Source organism: Panthera uncia, chromosome F1 (assembly GCF_023721935.1).
Source record: "Panthera uncia isolate 11264 chromosome F1, Puncia_PCG_1.0, whole genome shotgun sequence".
Taxonomy (NCBI): Eukaryota; Metazoa; Chordata; class Mammalia; order Carnivora; family Felidae; genus Panthera; species Panthera uncia.
Window position 1 is genome coordinate 42,078,906 of NC_064813.1, and position 9,207 is coordinate 42,088,112.

The 9,207-nt window shown below is 43.7% G+C and overlaps 1 protein-coding gene across 3 annotated transcripts in view; it reads right to left on the minus strand.

Annotated features, from left to right (window-relative positions):
- Nucleotides 1-3,867, minus strand: part of RBBP5 (RB binding protein 5, histone lysine methyltransferase complex subunit) — a 35,223-nt gene extending 31,356 nt beyond the window's left edge. Inside the window, exon 1 of one of the 3 annotated variants that reach the window (XM_049634472.1) lies at nucleotides 3,459-3,866. In XM_049634472.1, coding sequence (XP_049490429.1) covers nucleotides 3,459-3,477 — 19 coding nt within the window. In that variant the 5' untranslated portion in view covers nucleotides 3,478-3,866. Of the gene's footprint in view, nucleotides 1-3,458 lie in introns of all 3 variants that reach the window. The other 2 variants (XM_049634474.1, XM_049634470.1) reach the window with 2 other exon arrangements.
- Between the last annotated feature and the right edge of the window lie 5,340 nt (nucleotides 3,868-9,207).

Genomic DNA, 9,207 nt, shown 5'->3' on the forward strand with positions numbered 1-9,207 from the left:
CCCCCCCCCCCCCCCCCCCCCCCCCCCCCCCCCCCCCCCCCGCTCATTCTCATGTGCGCTCTCTCTCTCTCTCTCAAAAATAAACATTTAAAAAATCTTCAAAAATATATAATTTTGAGAAACATATATATTTGTATGTATGATAGGTTGTGATAGAAAATACATTTCTTACTGTGAGTTATAAAAATAAGCTTGAAAAACTCTTATTTTAACTTTGTATCTCCAAGTGCATACTGTCTCATACGCAGCAAGGGCTCAAAAGTGATTGCAGAAGTAGGGGCGCCTGGGTGGCTCAGTCGGTTGAGCGGCCGTCTTCGGCTCAGGTCATGATCTCACAGCTCGGTGAGTTCGAGCCCCGCGTCGGGCTCTATGCTGACAGCTCGGAGCCAGGAGCCTGCTTCGGACACTGTGTCTCCCTCTCTCTGCCCCTAACCCACTCGCATTCTGTCTCTGTCTCTCTCAAAAATAAATCAACGTTAAAATTTTTTTTTAAGTGATTGCAGAAGTAAAATCAGTACCTTGCCTGTTCAAATTAAGAACACATTATTCCTTTCCTTTATCCGGCCAGCTATTCTTTTGCATGCTCCCACAGTCCCATCACTTCTGTTCCTTTCTGCTTTTTAGCTGCAATCGTGAACTTTCTCCTTTAAAACTCAGTCACTTCCATAGCAATGTATATCTTCTGGATCAGCCTTCTTTTAAATTGTCTAACCTTCCAATGCTAAATATTCCTAAGTTTCACTGTCACGAGTCTCCTGTATCATTCAAAAAAAACCTTTACTGTGATTCTGCTATCTCTTTCAACGTACTAGCCTATCTAACACCTTTCCTCCATCCTTAAATTTCTTTTTTACTTTTTTTATTTTATTATTTATTTTGAGTGACACAGAGGGAGCATGAGCGGGGGAGGGGCAGAGAGCTAGAGAGAGGGAGACAGAGACAGAGAATCCCAAGCAGGCTCTGCACAGTCAGCGCGCAGAGCCCAATGCAGGGCTCGACCTCACAAAACTGAGATCATGACCTGAGCCAAAATCAAGAGCCCGGCGTTTAACCAACTGAACAACCCAGGAGCCCCCCCATCCTTAAGTTTTTAAAAACAAGGGTCGACTTTTAGCCTCCACCCCACCTCCCACACCTTCCTAAAATGATGGTGATTTGATTTCTGCTCAAGGTGCTGCAGGACTGCCTAGGACTATACAGAGCAGGCCTTTCTCAGTCTCAAGTGTTCTACAGCAGGCTTTGGACAGCAAACCAACCAACCTGTATCCTCTTCCACCTGGACAAGGACAAACATACGGAAGCACTCAAAACTACGCTAGCTCTGGGTGCCTGGGTGGCTCAGTCATTTGAGCATCCGACTTCGGCTCAGGTCATGATCTCACAGCTTGTGAGTTCAAGCCCCACATCAAGCTCTCTGCTGTCAGCGCAAAACCCGCTTTGGATCTTCCTTCCCCCCCCCCCCACCCCCACCTCTCTGCCTCTTCTCCACTTGCTCTCTGTCAAAAATAAATAAATCTTTAAAAAATATAGATGCCGAACTCATAGTAAGTACTATGTACCTCTTAATCTATCATTTATTCCTCCTCATAACCCCTGAATATAGGTCATTGTCCAAGATTCTGCCCTCAGCAGTTTTCTTTTTCTGCCCCTCCCACCTTCTCCCTTAGTCTTGTCAACTACTCACAAGGTTTCAATAAGCCCACCTGTAGGAAAATTACAGATCACTCTCGTAAATCTAAACCTATCTCCTGAACCCCAGATCCACCCTCAATGTTGTCTCTTCCCAATTTCCTTAAATGTTTGTCAGTAATGCCGTCATTGGCTCCCATCATTTTCACTTGACTGTTCCTCACCACCAGCACTGCCACCACATGCAAGCAATTTTCAGATTCTGTCAACTCTACCTCCTCAGTGTCTTTTTGTTCCATTTCCTAGCTCAGACCTTCTTTATCACTCATTTACTTTGGCCCTCCAAACTGTTTTCACACCATCCAAGGCTCAACAACACGTTGGCTGTCAGATAAAGAAAGACGGAAAGGAAGGAAGGAAGGAAGGAAGGAAAGAAGGAAGGAAGAAAAAGAAAAGGAAAAGAAGGAGAGAAGGAGAGGAGAGAAAGAAAGAAGGAAAGAAATGAAAAGAAAAGAAAGAGCATAGCTCTGATTAAGTTACTTACCAGGTCAAAAACCCTTCAATGCATCTGCCCTACCTTCCTTAAAAAGCACAGACTTTTCAGCTGGGCATTCAAGAGCTTCCACAAAACAGATGGCAGCAACCCCATCTCTTGGCCTTCTCTTTATTCACAGTACACACAACCTGGCCAAGCAGGAACATTCTTTAGGTGTTCTCTCACTGATGTCTTAGCACATTCCTAACAAGCACTCCTCCACGTATCTTCACACTTCAGTCTGTCAATATTTTACCAATCTTAAATGTCCACTCAAAACTCCAACTCCTCCAGAGGTTTCTTTGTTCCTGGCTACCTTTCTTCCCCTGCCCCAAAGATATTCACTCGCTCTTCTAAGTGTTCTTAGACTTAATGACTCTTAAAGGCCTGCGTGCATTCTGTAATATATTATGGCTATTTACATAATCACCTTAATCTCCCTGCTTAACAAAAAGCTCCTTAAAGGTAAAAACTATTTCTGAAAAATCTTGGGGGCCCTTTAAACATCCAGTACAGCTTCTGAATTTTTTTTCTAAGAGAAACTTTACAGAAAGTCATTTAGGACTTCTGGAAAACTTCAGACATCCCTCGGCTATCATGCTAAACCCCAAATGAAATCCTAGAAGAAAGGACCCACGGTTTTTAAACAACTTGGGTAAGGGGTAAAAATCACCCAAAGAGAGGGTGACAAAAGACAAATGCCTCTGTAGCTCTCAGTGTTTTACACACTGTCCCTGGTAGTTAAGGAGCTTAAATGGGAAGCCAAGATAACTGGATTCCAGTGCCAACTATGCCATTTACTCAGTGCCCTCCAATCACTACTGTCTAAGACTTTTTTCACCTGCTGAATAAGAGACTACAACTAGATCTTCAAGTTCCTCTCCTTGGGCATCCCGTGTTTCTACAAAACAATCTAACTTGTCCAAGCACCCAACCCCCTGACAAGTCTTCAAAGCTTCACCTAAGCCTCACATCCTTAGATTCCTTATTTTCCAATAACTCTGGTCCTGCCTGCTCTGGGCTACTTCAGCACCTTCGATCCCTGTGATCAAATCGAAGTCACAAACTGTCCCTGCCGCTCCACAACTGATCTGAAAGTAGCCTCGGGAAAGGCAATGCATTCTGCTCAGGCAGAAGCTGGGCTGCCTCCTCCCGCTGCTGCTCCATAATAGGAGCGCCCAATGATCCACAGCAGAACTATGTCCCTAAGGTTGCAGCCTGAGTCCCTCCCGACCAGGTTCCCTCCTTTCCAAAACCAAAGGGTTTTCTAAAACGCAACCACAGCCCTCCTCACCCAGCAACTCGAGGTTCATCCCTGAGGACTCTGGCCGCCTGGTCTCAGCTCCAGGAACGACGCCTTTTCCCCCCACCGCCTGCTTTCTGAGATGTGCGTGTAAGTGGGGGCCGCCGCAAATAGCTTAGCGCAGGCTCCCGAGACTTTCTGGTTTAGAAGACCCCGCGGCTTCCGCTTTCTTCCCCCGCCTTCCTTGTTCGTTTCAAATGAGCTGTCCATACATACGCCTAATCAAAAAGAAGAACTAACTCGGAATCACTTGAGTATGATATTGACTAAGGAGCGAAAAAGCTATCGTCACTTAGTACTTTAAGAAGTGCAGTAATTTGTGGCCGTTTTCGCCCGAATCATGTAGGCGAACGAGAAATTTCAGGCATATAGCTAGACTACTAGTCCTTCCTGTGTTGTGTGTTCAGCCGCGTTGTCCCGGCCGGCTGCTTCCGATGCCCTCAAGAAAGGTTCCGGGCAAAGTCCGACGGATGTAGGAAAGCGGGAAAGGTCGGCTGTGGTGCACGGATGTGGAGCGGAGCTATAGTCCCAGAGGCGCGTGGTCGTTTGTGTATGTTTCAGTCTCGGGAAAATTACTTCCTATTTGTAAAGATACGCCATTGGTCCCACAGAAATGTACGATGGCTTTTGTTAGGCCTCTGTCTCAGGCTTTACCGTGTACCCAGCGTTGACCAGGACACTGAAAATGAATTGGAATGAGAGGTGGGCTGAGTTCTCACGAGCTCTATCCGGCAGGACTGTGGTGAGATACACAAAGCAATTAGAGAAGGCCAGTTGATGGTTGCTAACGAAGAACAAATTCTTTTATCAACAAATTTCAACTGTGGGTTCTGTGGGTTATCAGAAGGAAAAGAGTGGTGTAGGCTTACTGTAAAAACAGGACTCGAGCTAGATCACCCTCTGTAGATTTAATGCCGATAATCCTAGCTCCACCCCTTACTAACCCCGCCCCTTGGGCAACGTTTTATTCTCTGTGCTTCAGTTTTCTTCTATGTAAAATTGGGGGTGATGATAATGCTAGTACCTACAGGGTTATCGTGAAGATTAAATGAGCTAACACAGATGAAGCGCTTCAAACGGCAAGCGCCCAGTAAATTTTAGCTATTATTATTTACAAATCCCTTTCCCCTGAATTACCTCCCTTCCTTGAGGCCCTTAAGGGAGATCTCAGCCCCATTGGACCAAATACAGTGATTGAGGCTCAGAGATGTTAGGCAGTTTGCGTTCCTTCTCGTATCGAAAACGTTGCCAAAATGCCATGTAAAATATTATACTGCCAACAACGGTAAGTAAGTGTGCAGACACTCTTGCAATCATTCGTTACCAGCTCTCTCAAATTCTGCCAATTGGATAAGCGGGGAGATGTCATTGTGACATTTATTTCGTGATGAACTTTTCACATGCATAAATGTGTGTTAGTTTCTTCTGTAGGGTGGCCTGTTCATTCACTTTGCTTGTTTTTTGAATGGCGTATTTGTCTTGGAGGATAATTTAAGGGAAGAATAATATGATCGGATTGATGTTTGAGAAGGAAAACGAGGATATTGTGGAGTAGGATTGGTTCGCGAAGTGGAAAGCAGGTAGGAGGTCAGTGCAGTGATCCTGTGGAGAGACGAGGAAGACCCGACTCAAAGCCAGGAAAGAGGGAAAGAGGAAGGCAATGCGTTCAAGAGAGGGGTAGGAGACAGAACTGACAATGGAAAGGTCTTTTGTATTTGGAAAGCGAAGAAGGTCAGGAATCTGACATGACTTCTGTGTTTCTAGTTGGGGGGGCAGGGGGTGCTCCGTTTGACAGAGCAGACAATGCAGGAAAAGGAACAGCTTTGGCCAAGATAGATGGGGAGTCCAGACTGGGACATGTTAGGCCTGTGAGGAATTCAAGTGACCATACTGAGTTGGAGTTCACAGAAGAGGTTTAGGCCAAAGATCGACCGCACTTCATCAATTCTAATATGCGTATATTAAATGTGGCTCCCCACATTTAAAAATCTCTTACATTTAATTATACCTCATAATTATTTAGCAGTGGGGTTTTTTCTTTCTTAGTGCTACATAAGATAACTGTGTTTTACAAGTCACGGTTGCTTTGATTTGATGAAAAACAGCATAATTGGTGGACTCTGTTTTACAAGTGTTAGTTGGAGTGTATTAATAGACCAACTACAAAGGAAGGTACCCAGATTTGTATGTTGAAGGGGAGAAAAGGAAATTTAACAATTTTCCTTCTTGGCTTGAAGCAACTTTTAGCTGTCATTCAGACTTTATATGAGAAAAAAAAAATTTCTTGACTAGGTTGAACTTCCATCTCATTAAATACTTTTACAGATTCTCCCTAAATTAAGCCAGCTGGTATTTACGTCTCCCTACAGGTAAAAATCAGGAATTTTCTGAGCGGAGCACCTCCCAGTCAGCAAGGATCAAATCACGGAATATGGTGAAGGCCAGGAGATTTTTGTAACATTCCAAGGATTTAACCCAGTGGTTCTCAACCTTAGCTGCACATTGGAATTTCTGGGGCACCTCAGAATAATACAGGTGCCTCAGTCCCACACCCAGAGATTCTGCGTTAATTGCAAAATCTGCCTAGAGCATTCTTAGGCATTGATATATTTAGAAGATTCTTAGAGATTCTCATGTTCAGACAGGATTGAGAACCATTACTGTAGTATAAGACTGGGGGTGCCCCCCAAATTATTGGCCTAGTCAGGGAGTGAGGACTTTCTCAGAAAATGTACTCGACCACAATCCATGCTTATTGTGAGAGATTACAGACTTCAAAGATAGGCAGAGCTAAGAAAGAAAACATGAAATAGTAACATCAACACAGCTCTCAGTTCCCTGGAGACAAGAAGGATTAGAAGGAAATTTAATTAATTAATTAATTAACTAACAAAAAAGGCATATACACAAGGTGATTTATTGCAGTATTATTTGTAATTGCAAAAAATTGGAAATAATCTAAGTATTTGTACATTTGTGGTACATTACACAATAGCATACTCAGCAGCTATTAAAAAAATGAGGAAGGGGTGGCTTAGTGGGTTAGGAGTCTGACTTTTTTTTTTTAAGAGAGAGAGAACGAGAGCAGGTAGAGGGGAAGAGGGAGGGAGGGAGGGAGAGAGAGAGAGAGAGAGAGAGAGAGAGAATCTTAAGCAGACTCCACACCTGCGCAGAGCCTGACACAGGGCTAGATCCCATGACCTTGGGATCATGGCCTGAATCAAAACCAAGAGTTGGACACTCCACGCACTGAGCCACCCAGACGCCCCACCCATTTGACTGTTGATTTGGGCTCAGGTCACGATCTCACAATCGTGTGATCGAGCCCTGTGATGAGCTCCATGCTGAGTGTGGAGCCTGCTTGGGATCCTCCCTCCTTCCCTCTCTCTCTGCCCCTCCCCTGCCCTTGCTCTGTCTCTCAAAATAAATGAAAAAACTTTTTTAAAAATTAGTACATGAGGAAGAACTCTACGAATTGATATAAAGCAGTTGCCAAGACATATTGCTAAGTGAAAAATGCAAAGCACAAATGCTGCCCCGAGAAAGAAAGGAATATAAAAAAACAGAGCACATTTGTTCGTTTGTGCAAAAGAAATGCAGTACAGGAAAGATAAATCGGAAACCAAGGCAAGTGGCTACCTATAGAGGATAGGTGGGAGAAAGATGGACAAAGGGAGTAAATGAAATGGGGTAGCAGGAATGAGGAGGTAGTGATACTCAGAGTATATATTCATATAGCTGTGCCTCTTAGAGCAGTGGTAGTGTCTCACATACCCCCAAAATAATGACATAACTAAAACCAACTGGGATGCGGAGAGAGCCCAAATGGAATAAGAAATACTAAAAAATGAACCCATTATAAGTCAAAAACATAGCTACACTGAGAAGGATGGGAAAAAAAAAAAAAGAAGAATGGGAAGAAAGCAACCAGTGGAGCCCTAGGTTGGGTACCACAAGGCTAGAGACGAAAAAGAACTGCAGAAAATATCTTCATTAGCTAAACACTGTAATTATTGCACACAAGCTCCATTGATGAGTGCTAAAACGAGTAGGGAGAAGTTTGAAGAGAAACAGAATTTGCATAGTCTCAGAATATTTCCTGCAGGATACGTATTAACTACAAAGGGAAGGATAGTAGTTTTACAGTGGGAAACCTGGCAGAAACCACCTTAATCATGTCAACATCACCAGTAATAAGACAAAGCAACATCATGAACCTGATAGGATGCATTGAGGACACATTATTACCCGCAGTGTTCTGCCTCATCAAGAGAAAACATCAGGAAAACTCAAATTGCAGGACATTTGACAGAATAACTGATCAATACTCTTCAAAAAAGTCAGCGTCAGGAAAGACAGTCAAAAGAGCTTTCAAAGACTGCATGAGACTAAGAAATAACTAAATGCCATGTGGGATCTGGTCGGGAGCCTAGCAGAAGAGAAAGACAGTAGCAAAAAACCTAGTCAAATTCAAGAAAGGTCTTTAGTTAGGAGTATTGTAGCAACATTAATCTTTTTGGTTCTGATTATTGTACTATAGTTATGTAAGATGTTAACATTAGGGGAAGATGGGGGGATATATGAAAACTCTCAAGACTGTTTTTGCAATTTTTCTGTAAGTCTAAAATAATTCAATATAAAAAGTTTTTTTTTTTTAAAAAAAAGGACATTAACTCCTTCATCAGCTCTTATGAAGATGACTCACCAAGTCAAATGCACACTTTGTACAACCTTCTAGAAGATCATTGCCTAATAATAGAAAGGAAGAGACAAAAGACTTAAAAAGCCAAGTTATTCACACTCAAGAAGCAATTCCACATAAAGTTACTGGATCTGAGGAGGGGATAAGAAGTAGGGGGGAAAGGTGGAAAACATAACACTCGTCTAAGTTATGAATTCCAAAAACAAGCATCACTGATTCCAAGTTTTGACAATTCCTTTTGGAGGCTCTTCCTCCAGGTCCAGAACATGGAGCAGTTTCTTGGCAGGAGACCTGCACAGTCACCCAGGGCCCTACACTTGGAAGGGCTCCACCCTTGGTTTAATGTTCTACTGTTGCAATCTTGAAATCCTTAATTTTTTTTTTAAGTTTATTTATTTATTTTGAGAGAGACAAAGACAGCACAAGTGGGGAAGGGGCAGAGAGAGAGGGAGACCGAGGATTCCAAGCAGGTTCCACACTGTCAGCATGGAGCCCGACGCGGGGCTCGAACTCACGAAACCGTGAGATCATGACCTGAGCTGAAACCCAGAGTCGGATCATTAACCAACGAGCCACCCAGGCACCTTGAAATCCTTGATAATTTTTTATTTATTATTTTTTTTTAATTTTTTTTAACGTTTATTTATTTTTGAGAAAGAGAGACAGAGCATGAACGGGGGAGGGTCAGAGAGAGAGAGGGAGACACAGAATCCGAAACAGGTCCAGGCTCTGAGCTGTCAGCACAGAGCCCGATGTGGGACTCGAACTCACAGACCGCGAGATCATGACCGGAGCCGAAGTCGGACGCTTAGCCGACGGAGCCACCCAGGCGCCCCTCCTTGATAATTTTTTAACAAGGGAGCCCTGTATGTTCATTTTGCACAGGGCCCCACAAATGAGGTAGCAAGTTCAGTGTGCCTCCACTTGTCAGCCGTAAGTTAGCAGAAAGAGAAGCCTCATTCACATGATGCACCCTATTCACCCCAGGCCACAGTTGATTGCTCTGTGGATAAGCCCCTGACCCAAGCAGAACCCAAT